The following is a 24,773-nucleotide window of genomic DNA, read 5'->3' as shown; positions in this document are numbered from 1 at the left end:
AGATAATGCCACAGCCGGGGGTCACTTTTATATAGTGCCCTGCGGCCGTGGCATCAAATATCCAACTAGTCACCCCTGGCCGGGGTACCCTGGGGGAGTGGGGACCCCTTCAATCAAGGGGTCCCCCCCCCCCAGCCACCCAAGGGCCAGGGATGAAGCCCGAGGCTGTCCCCCCCATCCAATTGGCTGCGGATGGGGGGCTAATAGCCTTTTGTGAAAATGAAAAGATATTGTTTTTAGTAGCAGTACTACAAGGCCCAGCAAGCCTCCCCCGCATGCTGGTACTTGGAGAACCACAAGTACCAGCATGCGGCGGAAAAACGGGCCCGCTGGTACCTGTAGTACTACTGCTAAAAAAACACCCAAAAAAAGACAATACACACACACACCTTGAAAGTAAAGTTTTATTACATACATCCACACAAACATACAAACATACTTACCTTATGTTCACACGAGGGTCGGTCCTCTTCTCCAGTAGAATCCATGGGGTACCTGTTGAATAAATTCTACTCACCAGAACCAGGGTCCCAGGCTCCTCGGAGAATCCTTTTGTAATCCACGTACTTGATTAAAAAAAAAAAACAGACACCCGAGCCACGCACTGAAAGGGGACCCATGTTTGCACATGGGCCCCCTTTCCCCGAATGCCAGAAACCCACTCTGACTGATGTCTAAGTGGGTTTCTTCAGCCAATCAGGGAGCGCCACGTTGTAGCACCCTCCTGATCGGCTGTGTGCTCCTGTACTGACTGACAGGCAGCACGCGGCAGTGTTACAATGTAGCGCCTATGCGCTCCATTGTAACCAATGGTGGGAACTTTCTGCTCAGCGGTGAGGTCACTTTCGGTCAACCGCAGGGCAGAAAGTTCCCACCATTGGTTACAATGGAGCGCATAGGCGCTACATTGTAACACTGCCGCGTGCTGCCTGTCAGTCAGTACAGGAGCACACAGCCGATCAGGAGGGTGCTACAACGTGGCGCTCCCTGATTGGCTGAAGAAACCCACTTAGACATCAGTCAGAGTGGGTTTCTGGCATTCGGGGAAAGGGGGCCCATGTGCAAACATGGGTCCCCTTTCAGTGCGTGGCTCGGGTGTCCGTTTTTTTTTTTTAATCAAGTACGTGGATTACAAAAGGATTCTCCGAGGAGCCTGGGACCCTGGAGCTGGTGAGTATAATTTATTCAACAGGTACCCCATGGATTCTACTGGAGAAGAGGACCGACCCTCGTGTGAACATAAGGCAAGTATGTTTGTATGTTTGTGTGGATGTATGTAATAAAACTTTACTTTCAAGGTGTGTGTGTATTGTCTTTTTTTGGGTGTTTTTTTAGTAGTAGTACTACTACTACTACTACAGGTACCAGCGGGCCCGTTTTTCCGCCGCATGCTGGTACTTGTGGTTCTCCAAGTACCAGCATGCGGGGGAGGCTTGCTGGGCCTTGCAGTACTGCTACTAAAAAAAATATCTTTTAATTTTCACAAAAGGCTATCAGCCCCCCATCCGCAGCCAATTGGATGGGGGGGGACAGCCTCGGGCTTCACCCCTGGCCCTTGGGTGGCTGGCGGGGGGGGGGGGGGGGGGGGACCCCTTGATTGAAGGGGTCCCCACTCCCCCAAGGTACCCCGGCCAGGGGTGACTAGTTGGATATTTGATGCCACGGCCGCAGGGCACTATATAAAAGTGACCCCCGGCTGTGGCATTATCTGTCCAGCTAGTGGAGCCCGGTGCTGGTTTTAAAAATACGGGGGACCCCTACTCTTTTTGTCCCCCGTATTTTTGGAACCAGGACCAGGCGCAGAGCCCGATGCTGGTTGCTTAAATATGGGGGAACCCCTGTCAATTTTTTTCCCATATTTCTGCAACCAGGATCGGCTCAAAGAGCCCGAGGCTGGTTATGCTTAGGAGGGGGGACCCCACGCAATTTTTTTTTTAAGTTTTACAGTGTTTATTTAAAAAAAAAAAAAAAAAATGAACCCCAGCACGGATCACACAGATCCGGCCGAGATTCATTTTGAAAAAGTCGGCAGTGTTTTGCTAATCACTGCCGTAAAAAACAGAAAAAAAAAAACACGAATGACATCGACATCGGAAAACCCGAAATGGCAAAATACGGCAGCTTAGTAAATTAGTCGTAATCAATTCAAAAAGTTGCAAATTTACACTGTCGATGTCATTCGTGATTGAACTTTGACCTTTTTCCGAAAATTACGAATGTTAGTAAATATACCCCACGGTGAGATTCGGGCTAACCCTGATTCTCACTATGCGACTGCTTGCGATACTGACTATGTGCGATTTTGGCTAAGTGTCACTTTTGAGAATCTTTTCTACGAGAAAGTCAGTGTGGGCGGAGTATGGGGGAGAGAAGTCCAGTGCCTTTTGGGAGACTGGAAAAGCTTTACTGTTCAGTTTCCCCTATTTGCCTCCACCAAGCATACCCCAAGGAAGTATACCTGTGGAGACTATAAACCCTGAAGAAGAAATAATATTCTGTTAAATATTGTTTAAATGTACATCATAGTAGCAGACATAGCTATTTTGCCACTAAATATATATATATATATATATATATATATATATATATATATATATATATATATATATATATATATATATATATATATACATACAGTGTGGCGGTGGTGTCCGGCACTCCTGGTCCTAGAAATTTAAATTGCCTGGATGCTCTCCTTATTGGTGTAGACAAACGATCAGAAAAAACAATGTCACCCCAGGTCTTAAGATAGTGTATTTAAAACATCATCACATATCCAACGTTTCGGCTATGGGCCCCGAAACGTTGGCTATGTGATGATGTTTTAAATACACTATTTGATGACGTCACCATCTTAAGACCTGGAGTGACGCCGTTTTTTCGTGTATATATATATATATATATATATATATATCTTTTTTTATTCATTTATTTATTTTCCTCTAGCAACTGGGATTTTGATACCATCGAGAATGTTTCAGCAAATACAGCCATGACTCATCCCCTAGTTATTTTAAATACAAGGAGAATCCGGCACACTTTGTCTAAAGACAAACCTCTAAAGAGCATAAGCAAAAGAGATGATACTATGCATTTAGTTATAGATGCAGAAAGTAATAAGACTGCTAATACATGTAAAACAACCCACATGTGTATTGATGGGGAGGGGGGGGGGGGGGGGAGATGTGAAGTTTTCTTAGGGTGCATACACACGGTGAGATTCGGACTTATCCGATTCTCACCGTGCGACAGGGGGCCGGGTCGGCACTTAGCCAGTATCGCAAGCACATAATGAGTGTGCTTGCGATGCTGGCTATGTGCGATGTCAATCCTGACTATCTCTTCTATAGAGATAGCCAGGATTGACTTGCCTGCACAGCCTATTTTTTCTGCCGATGCCGACCGCGCGGGGCCGCGCATCGGCATCGGATCGGGATCGCAAGGTGACTGTCACCTTGCGATCTGCACTATCTTTTCTTCCGATTCTGACTATATAGTCAGAATCGGAAGAAAATATCTTACCGTGTGTACACACCTTTACAGTTGTAATTTTCTATGTGGGTATTCTTACCTCGCAATACACAATGTCTGCACCATAATCTAGAGCAAGAAGTCGCATGGGGAGAGTACCTATACGAACCATGGGAGCCAAGATGTTTTTGCTACAGAAGGAAAGCCCCATCAAATGTTTCCTGCAAGAATAAATTTGGACAAGCAGGACATAAGTCATTATGGCACGGTATATACATTAGTTGAATACTTAATTTCTAAAAACAAATGGTAACAAAAGTAAAGAGAAGCTAAAGGCCAACAATTTAAGATTTTTGAGAGGACTCCTAGAAGTCTAAAATAAGATTTTACTCACCGGTAAATCTATTTCTCGTAGTCCGTAGTGGATGCTGGGGACTCCATAGGACCATGGGGAATAGACGGGCTCCGCAGGAGACAGGGCACTCTAAGAAAGAATTAGGACTACTGGTGTGCACTGGCTCCCTCGATGTCCCTCCTCCAGACCTCAGTTAAGGAAACTGTGCCCGGAAGAGCTGACAGTACAAGGAAAGGATTTTGGACTCATACCAGGCCCACCAATCACACCGTATAACTTGTGATAACCTGCCCAGTTAATAGTATGAACAACAACAGAGCATCAGTCAACTTGATGCAAACATAACATAACCCTTAGTTCAGCAATAACTATATACAAGTATTGCAGAAGAAGTGCGCACTTGGGACGGGCGCCCAGCATCCACTACGGACTACGAGAAATAGATTTAACGGTGAGTAAATTCTTATTTTCTCTAACGTCCTAGTGGATGCTGGGGACTCTCTAAGGACCATGGGGATTATACCAAAGCTCCCAAACGGGCGGGAGAGTGCGGATGACTCTGCAGCACCGAATGAGCAAACACAAGGTCCTCCTCAGCCAGGGTATCAAACTTGCAGAAGTTTGCAAACGTGTTTGAACCTGACCAAGTAGCTGCTCGGCAAAGTTGTAATGCCGAGACCCCTCGGGCAGCTGGCCAAGAGCCCACCTTCCTTGTGGAATGGGCTTTTACAGATTTTGGATGCGGCAATCCAGCCGCAGAATGAGCCTGCTGAATCGTGTTACAGATCCAGCGAGCAATAGTTTGCTTTGAAGCAGGAGCACCCAGCATGTTGGATGCATACAGGATAAACAGCGAGTCAGTTTTCCTGACTCCAGCTGTTCTGGCTACATAAATCTTCAAAGCCCTGACTACATCTAGTAACTTGGAATCCTCCAAGTCACGAGTAGCCGCAGGCACCACAATAGGTTGGTTCAAATGAAAAGATGACACCACCTTCGGCAGAAATTGCGGACGAGTCCGTAATTCTGCCCTGTCCATATAGAAAACCAGATAAGGGCTTTTACATGACAAAGCCGCCAATTCTGACACACGCCTAGCCGAAACTAAGGCCAATAGCATGACCACTTTCAACGTGAGATACTTTAACTCCACGGTCTTAAGTGGCTCAAACCAGTGAGATTTCTGGAAACTCAACACCACGTTAAGATCCCAAGGTGCCACTGGTGGCACAAAAGGGGGCTAAATATGCAGCACTCCCTTTACAAACGCCTGAACCTCAGGAAGAGAAGCCAGTTCTTTTTGAAAGAAAATAGATAGGGCCGAAATCTGGACCCTAATTTTAAGCCCATAGTCACTCCCGACTGTAGGAAGTGAAGGAACCGGCCCAGCTGGAATTCCTCTGTAGGGGCCTTCCTGGCCTCACACCAAGCAACATATTTTCGCCATATACGGTGATAATGTTTTGCGGTCACGTCCTTCGTAGCCTTTATCAGCGTAGGAATAACTTCATCCGGAATGCCTTTTTCCGCTAGGATCCGTCGTTCAACCGCCATGCCGTCAAACGCAGCCGCGGTAAGTCTTGAAACAGATAGGGCCCCTGTTGCAACAGGTCCTGTCTGAGAGGCAGAGGCCAAGGGTCCTCTGTGAGCATTTCTTGCAGTTCCGGGTACCAAGTCCTTCTTGGCCAATCTGGAACAATGAGTATTGTTCTCACTCCTCTTTTTCTTACAATTCTCAGCACCTTGGGTATGAGAGGAAGAGGAGGAAACACATAGACCGACTGGAACACCCACGGTGTTACTAGTGCGTCCACAGCTATCGCCTGAGGGTCTCTTGACCTGGCGCAATACCTTTGTAGCTTTTTGTTGAAGCGGGGTGCCATCATGTCCACTTGTGGCAGTTCCCATCGATTTGTAATCTGTGTAAAGACTTCTTGATGAAGTCCCCACTCTCCTGGGTGGAGGTCGTGCCTGCTGAGGAAGTCTGCTTCCCAGTTGTCCACTCCCGGAATGAACACTGCTGACAGTGCTTGCACGTGATTCTCCGCCCAACAAAGAATTCTGGTGGCTTCCGCCATCGCCACCCTGCTTCTTGTGCCGCCCTGGCGGTTTACATGAGCCACTGCGGTGATGTTGTCTGACTGAATCAGCACCGGTTGGTTGCGAAGCAGAGGCTCCGCTTGACTCAGGGCTTTGTAAATGGCCCTTAGTTCCAGGATATTGATGTGCAGACAAGCCTCCTGACTTGACCACAGCCCTTGGAAGTCCCTGAGTGACTGCCCCCCACCCTCGGAGGCTTGCATCCGTGGTCACCAGGACCCAGTCCTGTATGCCGAACCTGTGGCCCTCGAGAAGGTGAGCACTCTGCAGCCACCACAGAAGAGACACCCTGGCCCTGGGGGATAGGGCGATCAGCCGATGCATCTGAAGATGCGAATCGGACCACTTGTCCAACAGATCCCACTGAAAATTTCTCGCATGGAACCTGCCGAAGGGAATGGCTTCGTATGACGCCCCCATCTTTCCCAGGACTCACGTGCATTGATGCACCGACATCTGTTTTGTTTTAAGAGGTCTCTGACCAGAGTCACGAGCTCCTGGGCCTTCTCCTCCGAGAGAAACACCTTCTTCTGGTCTGTGTCCAGAATCATGCCCAGGAAGGGCAGTCTCGTCGTAGGAATCAGCTGAGACTTTGGAATATTCAGAATCCAGCCGTGCTGTTGTAACAACTCCCGCGAGTGTGCTACGCTGATCAGCAACTGCTCTCTGGACCTCGCCTTTATGAGGAGATCGTCCAAGTATGGGATAATTGTGACTCCTTGCTTTCATAGGAGCACCATCATTTCCGCCATTACCTTGGTAAATATTCTCGGTGCCATGGACAGACCAAACGTCAACGTCTGGAATTGGTAATGACAGTCCTGTACCACAAATCTGAGGTACTCCTGATGAGGTGGATAAATGGGGACATGCAGGTAAGCATCCTTTATGTCCAGAGACACCATAAAATCCCCCTCTTCCAGGCTCGCAATAACCGCCCTGAGCGATTCCATCTTGAACTTGAACCTTTACAGGTAAATGTTCAGTGATTTGAAATTCAATATGGGTCTGACCGAACCGTCCGGTTTCGGAACCACAAACATTGTGGAATAGTAACCCCTTCCCTGTTGAGGGAGGGGAACCTGTACCACCACCTGCTGGAGATATAATTTGTGAATTGCCGCTAACACTACTTCCCTTTCTATGGGGGAAGCTGGCAGGGCCGATTTGAGTTAACGGTGAGGGGGCATCACTTCGAATTCCAGCTTGTATCCCTGAGACACATACTGTATAGCCCAGGGATCCACCTGTGAGCGAACCCGCTGGTGGCTGAAATTTCGGACCCCCAGCGTCATGCGGTGGATTTAGCTGAAGCCGGGGAGGACTTCTGTTCCTGGGAACTAGCTGTAATGTGCAGCTTCTTTCCTCTACCCCTGCCTCTGGCAAGAAAGGACGCACCTCTGACTTTCTTGCCTCTTTGTGATCGAAAGGACTGCATTTGGTAATACGGTGCTTTCTTAGGCTGTGAGGGAATGTATGGCAAAAAATTTGACTTCCCCAGCCGTAGCTGTGGAAACTAGGTCCGAGAGACCGTCCCCAAACAATTCCTCACCCTTATAAGGTAAAACCTCCATGTGCTTTTTTGAGTCGGTATCACCTGTCCATTGCAGAGTCCACAGGACCCTTCTGGCAGAAATTGACATTGCATTTATTCTAGAGCCCAGTAGGCAAAGGTCTCTTTGGGCATCCCTCATGTATAGGACAGCGTCTTTTATATGCCCCAGTGTCAGTAATATAGTATCCTTGTCCAAAGTTCAAGTTCCTCAGACAGAGTATCTGTCCATGCTGCTACAGCACTACACATCCAGGCCGAAGTAATTGCCGGCCTCAGTAGGGTACCTGAATGTGTATAAACGTACTTCAGGATACCTTTCTGCTTCCTATCCGCAGGATCCTTTAGGGAGGCCGTATCCTGTGACGGCAGGGCCACCTTCTTAGATAAGCGTGTCAAAGCTTTGTCTACCCTAGGAGAGGATTCCCAGCGTAACCTATCCGTTGGCGGGAATGGATACGCCATAAGTAACCATTTGGAAATCTGCACTTTCTTATCAGCAGAATCCCAAGCTTTTTCACATAACTCATTTAACTCATGTGAAGGGGAAAAAGTCACTTCTTGCCTTTTTTCCCCAAACATATAAACCCTCTTGTCAGGGACAGGGTTTACCTCTGAAATGTGCAATACATCCTTCATTGCTATAATCATGTAGCGGATGGCTTTAGCCATTTTAGGCTGCAACTTTGCATCATCGCCATCGACACTGGAGTCAGAATCCTGTCGATATCTGTGTCAACAATCTGGGATAGTGGGCGCTTCTGAGACCCTGACGGCCTCTGCGCTGTAGGATCAGGCATGGGTTGAGACCCTGACTGTCCCAAGGCTTCAGCTTTATCCAACCTTTTATGCAAGGAGTTTCCAAATATCCATCCAATCAGGTGTCGGCGCCATCGGCGGAGACACCACATTCATCTGCACCTGCTCTGCCTCCACATAGCCTTCCTCGTCAAACATGTCGACACAATCGTACCGACACACCACACACACAGGGGATGCTTTATTTGAGGACAGAACCCCCACAAGGCCTTTTAGAGAGACAGAGAGAGAGTATGCCAGCACACACCCCAGCGCTATATAACCCAGGAAATACACAGTAACTTAGTGTTTACCGAGTAGCTGCTGTATTAGTGATTTTGCACTAAATGTATGTGCCCCTCCTCTCTTTTTACCCTCTTTCTACCGTGATTCTGCAGGGTAGAGCCTGGGGAGCTTCCTCTCAGCGGAGCTGTGGAGAGAAAATATCGCTGGGGGGGGCTGAGGAAGAAGCCCCGCCCCCTTAGCGGAGGGCTTCTGTCCCGCGATTTTGTGTAAAATAATGGCGGGGGCTCATGCATATATACAGTGCCCAGCTGTATATATGCTCTATTATGCCAGGGGGTACTCAATTGCTGCCCAGGGTGCCACCCCCCTGCGCCCTGCACCCTACAGTGACCGGAGTGTGCGGGTTTAATGTGGGAGCAATGGCGTACAGCTGCAGTGCTGTGCGCTACCTCATATGAAGACAGGAGTCTTCTGCCGCCGATTTTGAAGTCTTCTTGCTTCTCTCGCCGGCTTCGATCTTCTGGCTCTGCGAGGGGGACGGCGGCGCGGCTCCGGGATCGGACGACCAAGGGTGAGTTCCTGTGTTCGATCCCTCTGGAGCTAATGGCGTCCAGTAGCCTAAGAAGCACGACCTATCCGCAGTTAGTAGGTTTGCTTCTCTCCCCTCAGTCCCACGTAGCAGTCTGTTGCCAGCAGATCTCTCTGAAAATAAAAAATCCTAACAAAATACTTTCTTATTAGCAAGCTCAGGAGAGCTCACTAAAATGCACCCAGCTCTGTCTGGGCACAGATTCTAACTGAGGTCTGGAGGAGGGACATAGAGGGAGTAACCAGTGCACACCAGTAGTCCTAATTCTTTCTTAGAGTGCCCTGTCTCCTGCGGAGCCCGTCTATTCCCCATGGTCTTTACAGAGTCCCCAGCATCCACTAGGACGTTAGAGAAAATAAGTTTAGCATATGCCTACTGTGACAAGAACACTGGAATAGTGTTTGAGGGCAGGTATGTTTGTCCCAGGTTCTTGTCTTACATGTATTAGAAAAATGAAAACTTCTAGGAAAATGTTTTGTTTTGTCAGAACCTTTTCAATTTATTGGAAAAGCTGGATAAGGGCCCTGAAAGAGAGATAGGGCAAGTTACAGACATTGGGCCCAGTTCGAGTCTTTGGCCTCACAGAGGGCTAATCAGGGCTTTCAGCTGTGCAAGAGCCTTTTAGGGCTGCTAGCCTGATTTGTGTGTGCAGACGGCCTGAGGAGACTCTCTGAAAAGAGAAACACGCTTCTTTATGCAAGTGAGCTATACAGTGTTTACTGGAGAACTCTGTGGTTTTGTTTAGTGATAGTTAGGAACGTCTTGTGTTTAGTTAGTGCCGGACAGGCAAGGTATTTTCTTTTAGTGTTTGTTTTATTTTCTGTTAAATAAAAACTGGCTGTGGCCAGTTGCACCACAAACTGGACTTGTGTGATTCCTCAGGTGCTGCTTGCTGCCATTTACCCCAGGAAACGGCACCTTGTTCCCTTACAGTGTTACACTACAATGATAACAATACACTGAAAAGTAATGCAAATTATATTTTTTTGTAACTTAATAACATTAAGTTACAAAAAACATTCAGCTTTATTTTTTTAACCTTCTGACTAATGGGCAATCATAACTTTCCAGAACAATTAAACACAAAACACTCAGGGTACATGTATGAAGCAGTGATAAGAGTGGAGAGGTGACCCATTGGAAAAGTGTGCCATAGCAAACACTTGATAAATGTTACTTCAAAGCTGATTGATTGCACACTTCTCCACTCATCACTGCTTCATACATTTACCCCACAGTCACAACACAGTATGCATAGCATTAAGCTTAATCTAGTGGCTAAGCAAAAGTTTTAGGAATTAAGATAATTATCGTCATCAAACTCCTTCTACTAATCCAAAATAGTACCTTAAGTATCAGGGGCAGAACTCCCAGAGATAATGGAGACACCTGCCTCCGAGCTTGAAGCCCTGAAGGGGCACCTACATGTACAGCAGCACCTGTGAGGTTCAAAGTGAGACTGCTTCACTTCCAATGGAGCTCTGCAGTGCACCCACTGCTGCTGCATTGTTAAATGGCTGTCTCAGGAGCTCTTCTAATACCTGCAATAGGTGACAGGACAACTCCCATCTGGTACTGCACAGTCTGTGCTGTAGTAAGCGATAGTGCACCAGCCACTGCTGCTGGACTGCGAGATGAGACCCACTGGTGAATGCCGATTCTGCATGCTGCAAATGTCTGAATCTTGTGAGCCTGACCCACTGTCCGTTGTCACAAAGCATAGCTGGAGTGCAGCCAATTCAATCTAGGCTTCTGCTAAGTGGCTGAGAACGCTATCAATATTACTCTGTAAAGTGTGTGTGTGTGTGCGTATATATATATATATATATATATTTATTTATTTTTTTTTTTTATTTTTTTTTTCTTTTTTTTTTTTTTCTTTATTAGATAGCAAGCTGGTGGTGCGGCACTCCAAGGATTTTGACACTGACAGTAGGTAGATAACAACGTTTCAATGCCGTTTATTCAAAGTGGCATTTTCATCAGGTAATGAAAATGCCACTTTGAATAAACGGCATTGAAACGTTGTTATCTACCTACTGTCAGTGTCAAAATCCTTGGAGTGCCGCACCACCAGCTTGATATTAGTTCATTCTCTGTGAGGGCACCCAGTCTATGACTGTAATATGTGGCTGTGCCAGATCACCACCTCTGTATGTATGTATGTATGTATGTATGTATGTATGTATGTATGTATGTATGTGTGTATATATATATATATATATATATATATATATATATATATATATATATATATATATATATATACATATACATATACATATATACACACACACACACATTCTTGACAAAAAATAAGAATTTACTCACCGGTAATTCTATTTCTCGTAGTCCGTAGTGGATGCTGGGGACTCCGTAAGGACCATAGGGAATAGACGGGCTCCGCAGGAGACTGGGCACTCTAAAAGAAAGATTAGGTACTATCTGGTGTGCACTGGCTCCTCCCTCTATGCCCCTCTTCCAGACCTCAGTTAGGGAAACTGTGCCAGGAAGAGTTGACACTACAAGGAAAGGATTTGGAATCCAGGGTAAGACTCATACCAGCCACACCAATCACACCGTACAACTTGTGATAACCATACCCAGTTAACAGTATGAACAACAACTGAGCCTCTTTCAACGGATGGCTCATAACAATAACCCTTTAGTTAAGCAATAACTATATACCCGTATTGCATAAGAAGTCCGCACTTGGGACGGGCGCCCAGCCTCCACTACGGACTACGAGAAATAGAATTACCGCTGAGTAAATTCTTATTTCCTTTGACGTCCTAGTGGATGCTGGGGATTCCGTAAGGACCATGGGGATTATACCAAAGCTCCCAAACGGGCGGGAGAGTGCGGATGACTCTGCAGCACCGAATGAGCAAACTCAAGGTCCTCCTCAGCCAGGGTATCAAACTTGTAGAACTTAGCAAATGTGTTTGAACCCGACCAAGTAGCTGCTCGGCAAAGCTGTAAAGCCGAGACCCCTCGGGCAGCCGCCCAAGACGAGCCCACCTTCCTTGTGGAATGGGCTTTCACCGATTTTGGATGTGGCAATCCAGCCGCAGAAAGAGCCTGCTGAATCATGTTACAGATCCAGCGAGCAATAGTTTGCTTTGAAGCAGGGGCACCCAGCTTGTTGGGTGCATACAGGATAAACAGCGAGTCAGTCTTCCTGACTCTAGCCGTTCTGGTTACATAAATCTTCAAAGCCCGGACTACGTCCAGCAACTTGGATTCCTCCAAGTCACGAGTAGCCGCAGGCACCACAATAGGTTGGTTCAAATGAAACGATGATACCACCTTAGGGAGAAATTGGGGACGAGTCCGCAATTCTGCCCTGTCTATATGGAATATCAGATAGGGGCTTTTACATGACAAAGCCGCCAATTCTGACACCCGCCTAGCCGATGCTAAGGCCAACAGCATGACCACTTTCCACGTGAGGTATTTTAGCTCCACGGTCTTAAGTGGCTCAAACCAGTGGGATATCAGGAAATCCAACACAACGTTAAGATCCCAAGGTGCCACTGGTGGCACAAAAGGAGGCTGAATTACAAATGTCTGAACCTCAGGCAGTGAAGCCAGTTCTTTTTAAAAGAAAATGGATAGGGCTGAGATCTGGACCTTTATGGACCCTAATTTGAGGCCCATAGTCACACCTGACTGTAGGAAGTGCAGAAATCGACCCAACTGGAATTCCTCTGTAGGGGCCTTCCTGGCCTCCCACCAAGCAACATATTTTCGCCATATGCGGTGATAATGCTTTACTGTCACATCCTTCCTAGCTCTTATCAGCGTCGGTATTACTTCCTCCGGGATACCCTTTTCCGCTAGGATCCGGCGTTCAACCGCCATGCCGTCAAACGCAGTCGCGGTAAGTCTTGGAACAGACAGGGCCCCTGTTGCAACAGGTCCTGTCTGAGAGGCAGAGGCCATGGGTACTCTGTGATCATCTCTTGTAGCTCTGGGTACCAAATCAGTCTTGGCCAATCCGGAACGATGAGAAATGTTCTCACTCCTCTTTTTCTTACGATTCTCAGCACCTTGGGTATGAGAGGAAGAGGAGAAAACACATAGACCGACTGGAACACCCACGGTGTTACCAGTGCGTCCACAGCTATCGCCTGAGGGTCCCTTGACCTGGCGCAATATCTTTTTAGCTTTTAGTTTAAGCGGGACGCCATCATGTCCACCTGTGGCCGTTCCCACCGATTTGCAATCTGCTCGAAGACTTCTTGATGAAGTCCCCACTCTCCCGGGTGGAGGTCGTGCCTGCTGAGGAAGTCTGCTTCCCAGTTGTCCACTCCCAGAATGAACACTGCTGACATTGTTTGCACGTGATTCTCCGCCCAATGATGAATCCTTGTGGCTTCCGCCATTGCCACCCTGCTTCTTGTGCCGCCCTGGCGGTTTACATGGGCGACTGCCGTGATGTTGTCTGACTGAATCAGCACTGGATGGTCTCATAGCAGGGGCTCCTCTTGACTCAGGGCCTTGTATATGGCCCTTAATTCCAGTATGTTTATGTGCAGACAAGTCTCCTGACTTGACCACAGGCCTTAGAAGTTTCTTCCCTGAGTGACTGCCCCCCATCCGCGGAGGCTTGCATCCGTGGTCACCAGGACCCAGTCCTGTATGCCAAACCTGCGGCCCTGGAGAAGATGAGCACTCTGCAGCCACCACAAAAGAGACACCCTGGTCCTTGGGGACAGGGTGATCAGCCGATGCATCTGAAGATGCGATCCGGACCACTTGTCCAACAGATCCCACTGAAAGATCCTGGCATGGAACCTGCCGAAAGGAATGGCTTCGTAAGACGCTACCATCTTTCCCAGGATTCGCGTGCAGTGATGCACAGACACCTAATTTGGTTTCAGGAGGTCCCTGACCAGAATCACCAACTCCTGAGCCTTCTCCTCCGGGAGAAACACCTTTTTCTGTTCTGTGTCCAGAATCATACCCAGGAAGGGCAGACGCATCGTAGGAATCAGCTGCGACTTTGGAATATTCAGAATCCAGCCGTGCCGTAGCAACACTTCCTGAGAGTGTGCTACGCTGATCAACAACTGCTCCATGGACCTCGCCTTTATGAGGAGATCGTCCAAGTACGGGAAACTCATGACTATGAGTTTCGACAGATCAAACGAACTACCCCCTGGGTCTATACACACACACACACACACACACACACACACACACATATATATGTGTATTTTATAGATATTTAGAAATTTATTATAGCACCAGCATAAGTGTATTATTCTTATACAGCCTCCATATGTATTTGCGGAGTATCCCTATATACTTATATGTTTATTAATTACACAAGGAAAAGGAGTAGTGTTTGCTTATACAGGCTAAATCGATTCCATATGTTACCCAACGCGATATATATACAAGATTGGGAATATAAAAGCATCAAAGTAAGGAATAATAAGATTTTACTCACCGGTAAATCTATTTCTCGTAGTCCGTAGTGGATGCTGGGGACTCCGTAAGGACCATGGGGAATAGCGGCTCCGCAGGAGACTGGGCACAGCTAAGAAAGATTTAGGACTACCTGGTGTGCACTGGCTCCTCCCACTATGACCCTCCTCCAGACTTCAGTAAGGATACTGTGCCCGGAAGAGCTGACACAATAAGGAAGGATTTTGAATCCTGGGTAAGACTCATACCAGCCACACCAATCACACCGTATAACTCGTGATAATATACACAGTTAACAGTATGAACACAACAGAGCCTCTCAAAAGATGGCTCAACAATAACCCTTGTAGTTAACAATAACTATATACAAGTATTGCAGACAGTCCGCACTTGGGACGGGCGCCCAGCATCCTCTACGGACTACGAGAAATAGATTTACCGGTGAGTAAAATCTTATTTTCTCTGACGTCCTAGTGGATGCTGGGGACTCCGTAAGGACCATGGGGATTATACCAAAGCTCCCAAACGGGCGGGAGAGTGCGGATGACTCTGCAGCACCGAATGAGAGAACTCAAGGTCCTCCTCAGCCAGGGTATCAAATTTGTAGAATTTTGCAAACATGTTTGCCCCTGACCAAGTAGCAGCTCGGCAAAGTTGTAAAGCCGAGACCCCTCGGGCAGCCGCCCAAGAAGAGCCCACTTTCCTCGTGGAATGGGCTTTTACAGATTTAGGCTGCAGCAGGCCAGCCACAGAATTCGCAAGCTGAATTGTGCTACAAATCCAGCGAGCAATAGTCTGCTTTGAAGCAGGAGCACCCATCTTGTTTGGTGCAAACAGGATAAATAGCGAGTCAGTCTTCCTGACTCCAGCCGTCCTGGAAACATAAATTTTCAATGCCCTGACTACGTCCAGTAACTTGGAGTCCTCCAAGTCCCTAGTAGCCGCAGGCACCACGATAGGTTGGTTCAAGTGAAAAGCTGATACCACCTTAGGAAGAAACTGGGGACGAGTCCTCAATTCTGCCCTATCCATATGGAAAATCAAATAGGGGCTTTTACATGACAAAGCCGCCAATTCTGACACACGCCTTGCCGAAGCCAAGGCCAAAAGCATGACCACTTTCCACGTGAGATATTTTAAATCCACGGTTTCGAGTGGCTCAAACCAATGTGACTTTAGGAAACCCAACACCACGTTGAGGTCCCACGGTGCCACTGGAGGCACAAAAGGAGGCTGAATATGCAGCACTCCCTTGACAAATATCTGAACTTCAGGCAGTGAAGCCAGTTCTTTTTGGAAGAAAATCGACAGAGCCGAAATCTGGACCTTAATGGAACCCAGTTTTAGGCCCATAGTCACCCCTGACTGTAGGAAGTGCAGAAATCGACCTAGCTGGAATTCCTCCGTTGGGGCCTTCCTGGCCTCACACCACGCAACATATTTTCGCCATATGCGGTGATAATGTTGTACGGTTAAATCTTTTCTAGCTTTAATAAGCGTAGGAATGACTTCCTCCGGAATACCCTTTTCTTTTAGGATCCGGTGTTCAACCGCCATGCCGTCAAACGCAGCCGCGGTAAGGCTTGGAACAGACAGGGCCCCTGCAGCAGCAGGTCCTGTCTGAGTGGCAGAGGCCATGGGTCCTCTGAGATTAATTCTTGAAGTTCCAGGTACCAAGACCTTCTTGGCCAATCTGGAACAATGAGAATAGTTCTTACTCCTCTTTTCTTTATTATCCTCAGTACCTTAGGTATGAGAGGAAGAGGAGGGAACACATAAACCGACCGGTACACCCACGGTGTCACTAGAGCGTCCACAGCTATCGCCTGAGGGTCTCTTGACCTGGCGCAATATTTTTCTAGCTTTTTGTTTAAGCGGGACGCCATCATGTCCACCTGTGGCTTTTCCCAACGGTTTACAATCAGTTGGAAGACTTCTGGATGAAGTCCCCACTCTCCCGGGTGGAGGTCGTACCTGCTGAGGAAGTCTGCTTCCCAGTTGTCCACTCCCGGAATGAACACTGCTGACAGTGCTAACACGTGATTCTCCGCCCATCGGAGAATCCTTGCGGCTTCTGCCATCGCCGTCCTGCTTCTTGTGCCGCCCTGTCGATTTACATGGGCGACTGCCGTGATGTTGTCTGACTGGATCAGAACCGGCTGGTTTTGAAGCAGGGGCTTTGCTTGACTTAGGGCATTGTAAATCGCCCTCAGTTCCAGAACATTTATGTGTAGGGAAGTCTCCTGACTTGACCAAAGTCCTTGGAAGTTTCTTCCCCGTGTGACTGCACCCCAGCCCCGAAGGCTGGCATCCGTGGTCACCAGGACCCAGTCCTGTATGCCGAATCTGCGGCCCTCTCCGAGATGAGCACTCTGCAGTCACCACAGCAGAGACACCCTGGTCCCTGGAGACAGGGTTATCATGGCTTTCTCCTCTGGGAGAAACACTTTTTTCTGGACTGTGTCCAGAATCATCCCCAGGAACAGTAGACGTGTCGCCGGAACCAGCTGAGACTTTGGAATATTCAGAATCCAACCGTGCTGGTGTAGCACCTCCTGAGATAATGCTACGCCGACCAACAACTGCTCTCTGGACCTCGCCCTTATCAGGAGATCGTCCAAGTATGGGATAATTAAAACTCCCTTTTTCCGAAGGAGTATCATCATTTCGGCCATTACCTTGGTAAAAACCCTCGGTGCCGTGGACAGGCCGAACGGCAACGTCTGGAATTAGTAATGACAATCCTGTACCACAAATCTGAGGTACTCCTGGTGAGGATGGTAAATGGGGACATGCAGGTAAGCATCCTTGATGTCCAGAGATACCATGTAATCTCCCTCTTCCAGGCTTGCAATAACCGCCCTGAGCGATTCCATCTTGAACTTGAATTTTCTTAAATATGTGTTCAAGGATTTCAAATTTAAAATGGGTCTCACCGAACCGTCCGGTTTCGGTACCACAAATATTGTGGAATAGTAACCCCGTCCTTGTTGAAGTAGGGGCACCTTGACTATCACCTGCTGGGAATACAGCTTGTGAATTGCCTCTAACACAGCCTCCCTTTCTGAAGGAGTCTTTGGTAAGGCAGATTTGAGGAAACGGCGGGGGGGGGGGATGTCTCGAATTCCAGCCTGTACCCCTGAGATACCACTTGAAGGATTCAGGGATCTACCTGTGAGCGAGCCCACTGATTGCTGAAGTTTTTGAGACGGCCCCCCACCGTACCTGGCTCCGCCTGCTGAGCCCCAGCGTCATGCGGCGGACTTAGCAGAAGAAACGGGGGAGGACTTTTGTTCCTGGGAAGTGGCTGTATGCTGCAGCTTTTTTCCCCTACCTCTGCCTCTGGGCAGAAAAGACGCGCCTCTACCCCGTCTGCTCTTTTGGGGGCGAAAGGACTGCACCTGATAATACGGTGCTCTCTTTGGTTGTGAGGGGACATGTGGCAAAAATGCTGACTTCCCAGCTGTTGCTGTGGACACTAAGTCTGAAAGACCATCCCCGAACAACTCCTCACCCTTATAAGGCAAAACTTCCATGTGCCTTTTAGAATCTGCATCACCTGTCCACTGCCGGGTCCATAACCCTCTCCTGGCACAAATGGACAGTGCACTTATTTTTGATGCCAGCCGGCAAATATCCCTCTGTGCATCTCTTATGTAAAAGACAGCATCTTTAATATGCTCTACGTTTAGCAATATAGTGTCCCTGTCTAGGGTGTCAATGTTTTCTGACAGGGAGTCTGACCATGCAGCTGCAGCACTGCACATCCATGCTGAGGCAATAGCTGGTCTCAGTATAATACCAGTGTGTGTATATATAGCTTTCTGGAGAGCCTCCAGCTTTCTGTCAGCAGGTTCCTTTAGGGCGGCCGTATCCTGGGACGGCAGTGCCACCTTTTTTGATAAGCGCGTAAGTGCTTTATCCACCCTAGGGGGTGTTTCCCAACGTGACCTATCCTCTGGCGGGAAAGGGTACGCCATTAGTAATTTTTTTGAAATTACCAATTTTTTATCGGGGGAAGCCCACGCTAGTTCACACACTTCATTCAATTCTTCAGAAGGGGGAAAAACTACTGGTAGTTTTTTCTCCCCAAACATAATACCCTTTTTTGTGGTACCTGGGGTCACCTCAGAAATGTGTAAAACATTTTTCATTGCCTCAATCATATAACGAGTGGCCCTATTGGACATTACATTAGTCTCTTCGTCGTCAACACTGGTATCAGTATCCGTGTCGACATCTGTGTCTGCCATCTGAGGTAGCGGGCGTTATAGAGCCCCTGATGACTTTTGAGACGTCTGGGCAGGCACGGGCTGAGAAGCCGGTTGCCCCGCATTTGGCATGCCGTCAAATTTTTTATGTAAGGAGTCGACACTTTCGCGTAATTCCTTCCACAAGTCCATCCACTCCGGTGTCTGCCCCGCAGGGGGTGACAACACATTTATAGGCACCTGCTCCTCCTCCACATAAGTCTCCTCATCAAACATGTCGACACAGCCGTACCGACACACCGCACACACACAGGGAATGCTCTGACAGAAGACAGGACCCCACAAAGCCCTTTGGGGAGACAGAGAGAGAGTATGCCAGCACACACCAGAGCGCTATATAAATCAGGGATTAACTAAATTATATCCCCTTATAGCTGCTATATGTATATTGCGCCTAAATTTAGTGCCCCCCCTCTCTTTTTTACCCTTTTCTGTAGTGTAGACTGCAGGGGAGAGCCAGGGAGCTTCCTTCCAGCGGAGCTGTGAGGGAGAAATGGCGCCAGTGTGCTGAGGGAGATAGCTCCGCCCCTTTTTCGGCTGCCTTTTCTCACGCTTTTTTATGGATTCTGGCAGGGGTATTTATCACATATATAGCCTCTGGGGCTATATATTGTGATATATTTGCCAGCCAAGGTGTATTTATTGCTTCTCAGGGCGCCCTGCACCCTCAGTGACCGGAGTGTGAAGTGTGTATGAGGAGCAATGGCGCACAGCTGCAGTGCTGTGCGCTACCTTGGTGAAGACTGATGTCTTCTGCCGCCGATTTTCCGGATTCTTCTTGCTTCTGGCTCTGTAAGGGGGCCGGCGGCGCGGCTCCGGGACCGAACACCAATGGCCGGTTCCATGCGGTCGATCCCTCTGGAGCTAATGGTGTCCAGTAGCCTAAGAAGCCCAAGCTACCACCAGTTAGGTAGGTTCGCTTCTTCTCCCCTTAGTCCCTCGCTGCAGTGAGTCTGTTGCCAGCAGATCTCACTGTAAAATAAAAAACCTAAAATATACTTTCTCTCTAGGAGCTCAGGAGAGCCCCTAGTGTGCATCCAGCTCAACCGGGCACAGGATTCTAACTGAAGTCTGGAGGAGGGTCATAGTGGGAGGAGCCAGTGCACACCAGGTAGTCCTAAATCTTTCTTAGCTGTGCCCAGTCTCCTGCGGAGCCGCTATTCCCCATGGTCCTTACGGAGTCCCCAGCATCCACTAGGACGTCAGAGAAATGAACATATAAGGGCAAAGATGTGGAATGTACCATCTTAAGTAAGGGCGGAAGTCCCAGAACGCAGCAGATATATATACACATGTATCTATTAGTCATACCTAGTATAAGGAATAGTATTTAAGTATATAAGTTAATTTGTTTTATGTTGTCCAGTGTTTTATGTTACCCAACATGGTATGTGAGTATGAAACACACCGTAATAAGGAATACGAGCGTGTAAGGGCAAGGAGGAGAACGAGATTGCCTTGGGTGAGGGCGGAAGCTACAGGACGCAGCAGCAGCATTAAATACAGTGGACGAAGGTAGATCGATTACGCAGCCATCCTGAGGAAGCCTTGACAGGCGAAACGCGTTGATTGCGGAGTAATCGATCCGGCTCCAGAGACTGCACAGACGGGAAAGCGGAGCACGGAAGTCTGCCGGCAGACTACAGATTCGTCCACTATACCACCAACGAGGATCCCCATACAGCAGCAACTGATATAGAGGTAGGTCAAAGGGTACATCCTTTACCTATTGCTCTTATTGCCAGCGGGGACAGGACTTACAGGACTCGGGCACCGGCGCTGCCCAAACACACATGGACACTTGTTTTCAGTGACGGGACAAGGCAATTCATTAAAGAGACTGCCCACATACAAGGGCTATAGAGCCCATAAGAAACCTATTTTGTAAGATCACTAGACCTCTGAGAAATTGGTCTACTAACAGCTACGTACACCAGTGGGGTAAAACGCCTAACAGTGTGCCCACAGGACATTCATGTTTTGTCTATATGTTGTATGTCTGTTTTGTGTACCGGTACTACGAAGGGAATTTAGGAATATACCCACCGCTGCACAGACCCATAGGATATTGTAAAGGATTTTTTAAAGAAAAAAAATTATTTTTTTAACATTTTTTTTTATACAAATAAATTGTCTATTTTATTCTCCAACATTGTCTCACTGTGGACATTATTTATAGAACATATAATTCCATTTCATTTTTCACGCTTAAGCTAGGGAGGCGCTAAACACCATATTCATTTCGTATCACATGCACAGTGGGATTCTATAGTGTACCCGCACAGTGTTTTTTAGCAGCAACCAGCAAGAGAGAGTTGTGTGCAGAAATAGCGCAGTTCCTCACCCTCCACCTTGCAATGACCGCTCTGAGCGATTCCATTTTGAACTTGAACTTTTTCATGTAGATGTTCAAGGATTTTAAATTTAGAATGGGTCTTACCGAACCGTCCGGTTTCGGTACCACAGTGTGGAATAGTAACCCTTTCCCTGCTGAAGGAGGGGGTACCATTATTATCACTTGCTGGAGGTACAGCTTGTGAATTGCCGCCAGGACTACCTCCCTCTCAGTGGGAGAAGCTGGCAAGGCCTATTTTAGGTAACGGTGAGGGGGGGGTCACTTCGAACTCCAGCGTGTATCCCTGCGATACAATCTGTATAGCCCAAGGATCCACCTGTGAGCGAATCCACTGGTCGCTGAAGTTTCGGAGACGCGCCCCCACCGCTCCTGGCTCCGCCTGTGGAGCCCCAGCGTCATGCGGTGGACTTAGTGGAAGCCGGGGAGGACTTTTGTTCCTGGGAACTAGCTGCATGGTGCAGCTTCTTTCCTCTACCCCTGCCTCTGGCAAGAAAGGATGCACCTCTGACTTTCTTGCTTTTTTGAGAACGAAAGGACTGCATTTGGTAATACGGTGCTTTCTTAGGCTGTGAGGAAGCCTGTGGCAAGAAAGTCGACTTTCCAGCTGTCGCTGTGGAAACGAGGTCCGGTAGACCGTCCCCAAACAACTCCTCACCCTTATAAGGCAAAACCTCCATGTGTTTTTTAGAGTCGGCATCCCCTGTCCATTGCCGAGTCCATAAGACCCTCCTGGCAGAAATGGACATTGCATTTATTCTAGAGCCTGCAGGCAAATGTCCCTCTGGGCATCCCGCATATACAAGACGACGTCTTTAATATGACCAAGGGTCAGCAATACGGTATCCCTGTCCAGGGTATCTAACTCCTCCGACAGAGTATCTGTCCATGCTGCTACAGCACTGCACATCCAGGCTGAAGCAATAGCCGGTCTCAGTAGAGTACCAGAGTGTGTATACACTGACTTCAAGATACCTTCCTGCTTTCTATCCGCAGGCTCCTTTAGAGCGGCCGTATTCTGAGACGGCAAGGCCACCCTCTTAGATAAGTGCGTCAGCGCCTTGTCAACCCTAGGGGAGGATTCCCAGCGTAACCTATCCGTTGGCGGGAAAGGGTACGCCATTAGTATTCTCTTGGGAATCACCACTTTTTTATCAGGGGATGACCACGCTTCTTCACATAACTCATTTAATTCATGTGATGGGGGAAAAGTCACTGGCTGCTTTTTCTCCCCAAACATATTTACCCTCTTGTCAGGGACAGGGTCAACCTCTGAAATGTGTAATACATTTTTCATTGCAATAATCATGTATCGGATGGCCTTGGTCATTTTAGGCTGTAATTGTGCCTCATCATCGTCGACACTGGAGTCGGACTCCGTGTCGGCATCCGTGTCAACCCACTGAGATAGTGGGCATTTTTGAGACCCTGACGGCCTCTGAGGCGCCTGGGCAGGCCCGGGTTGAGGGCCCGGCTGTCCCCCGGCTGCAACATCATCAAACCTTTTGTGTAATGAATTTACATTGTCATTTAAGACCTTCCACATACCCATCCAATCCGGTGTCGGCACCGACACCACATTTATCTGCACTTGCTCCGCCTCCACGTAATCCTCCTCATCAAACATGTCGACACAGCCGTACCGACACACAGCACACACACAGGGAATGCTCTGACTGAGGACAGGACCCCACAAGGTCTTTGGGGAGACAGAGAAAGAGTATGCCAGCACACACCACAGCGCTATATAACTCAGGGATACACACTACACAAGTGATTTCTCAATAGCTGCTTAATATACATCTTTAGTGCCTAAATTTATGTGCTCCCCCTCTCTTTTTACCCTTCTTGTGCCAGGAGACTGCAGGGGAGAGCCTGGGGAGCGTCCTTCCAGCGGAGCTGTGAAGAAAAATGGCGCTGGTGTGCTGAGGAAGAAGGCCCCGCCCCCTCAGCTGCGGGCTTCTGTCCCGCTGTCTGTGACTGAAAAATGGCGGGGGAGTTTACACATATACAGTACCTGACTGTATTATGTGTATATTTCTGCCAAAGGTACTCTAATTGCTGCCCAGGGCGCCCCCCCCCCCCCCCCAGCGCCCTGCACCCTACAGTGACCAAAGTGTGTGGTGTGCTGTGGGAGCAATGGCGCACAGCTGCGGTGCTGTGCGCTACCTTCAATGAAGACAGGAGTCTTCAGCCGCCGATTTCACCTTCTTACAGCTTCTGATCTTCTGGCTCTGCGAGGGGGACGGCGGCGCGGCTCCGGGAACGGACGATCGAGGACAGCTGCCTGTGTTCGAACCCTCTGGAGCTAATGGTGTCCAGTAGCCTAAGAAGCGCAACCTAGCTGTGAACAGGTACGTTTGCTTCTCTCCCCTCGGTCCCACGTAGCAGTGAGTCTGTTGCCAGCAGAAGCTCACTGAAAATAAAAAACCTAACAAATACTTTCTTTAACTAGCAGGCTCAGGAGAGCCCACTAGGAGCACCCAGCTCTGGCCTTGCACAGATTCTAACAGAGATCTGGTGGAGGGGCATAGAAGGAGGAGCCAGTGCACACCAGATAGTACCTAATCTTTTCTTTAGAGTGCCCAGTCTCCTGCGGAGCCCGTCTATTCCCCATGGTCCTTACGGAGTCCCCAGCATCCACTAGGACGTCAGAGATCCTGTGGGGACTGAAACATTGAAGCTACTGACCTGGGTGTCCGTGAGTTATATATATTTATTTAACGTACTATCCCTTTAAACCGGGACACTCATGAATTACATAGGTTCTGTGGCTGGCTTAATTCAAGGCTACATTTCACCTTGTTTTAATTAGCCATAGAACCTGTTTAAGTCATGGATGCACCAGTTAACTGTATGGAGTTTGTATGTTCTCCCCGTACGTGCGTGTGTTTCCTCCAGGTACTCCGGTTTATTCCCACAATCCAAATATATACTGGTAGATTGATTCCTAAAAAAATTAACCCTAGTATGAATGTGCGCGTGTACATGTGATAAGGAATATGGGGGCAGATGTATTAACCTGGAGAAGGCATAAGGAAGTGATAAACCAGTGATAAAGCAGTGTTAAATACAAGGTGATAATGCACCAGCCAATCAGATCCTAACTGTTAATTTACATTTTTGGATCTGATTGGCTGGTGCATTTATCACCTTGCACATATCACTGGTTTATCACTTTCTTATGCTTTCTCCAGGTTAATACATCTGCCCCATGGATTGTAAGATCCACTGGGGCAGGGACTGATGTGAATGGCCAAATATTCTCTGTTAAAGCGCGGCAGAATATGTGTGCGCTGTATAAATTACTTGACCTAATACTCTTGTCTTCTTCGGGTCTGGACCTAAGAAGACATGGCTTCTGTCATTTTTTGTATGGAGAGAGAGAGAGAGAGAGAGAGAGAGAGAGAGAGAGAGAGAGAGAGAGAGAGAGAGAGAGAGAGAGAGAGAGAGAGAGAGAGAGAGAGAGAGAGAGAGAGAGAGAGAGAGAGAGAGAGAGAGAGAGAGAGAGAGAGAGAGAGAATAAAAAACACACACACACACACATTTTCACTCACCACACCTGTTTCTTTTACCCCCCCAAAAATAAGATTTTAAACCTA

At 48.0% G+C, this 24,773-nt stretch overlaps 1 protein-coding gene across 4 annotated transcripts in view; it reads right to left on the bottom strand.

The window, feature by feature from the left end:
* The window catches only part of DUS2 (dihydrouridine synthase 2), a 625,618-nt gene that overhangs the window by 578,100 nt on the left and 22,745 nt on the right, over positions 1–24,773 (bottom strand). For all 4 annotated transcript variants that reach the window (XM_063945271.1, XM_063945269.1, XM_063945270.1 and 1 more), the window contains one exon: positions 3,572–3,692. In XM_063945271.1, the coding sequence (XP_063801341.1) occupies positions 3,572–3,682 (111 nt within the window). In that variant the 5' untranslated portion in view covers positions 3,683–3,692. The remainder of the gene's footprint in view (positions 1–3,571; positions 3,693–24,773) is intronic.

This window comes from Pseudophryne corroboree, chromosome 11 (assembly GCF_028390025.1).
Source record: "Pseudophryne corroboree isolate aPseCor3 chromosome 11, aPseCor3.hap2, whole genome shotgun sequence".
Lineage (NCBI taxonomy): Eukaryota > Metazoa > Chordata > Amphibia > Anura > Myobatrachidae > Pseudophryne > Pseudophryne corroboree.
The sequence above is the reverse complement of the archived record's forward strand: the minus strand, read 5'-3'. Positions and strand labels throughout refer to the sequence as shown.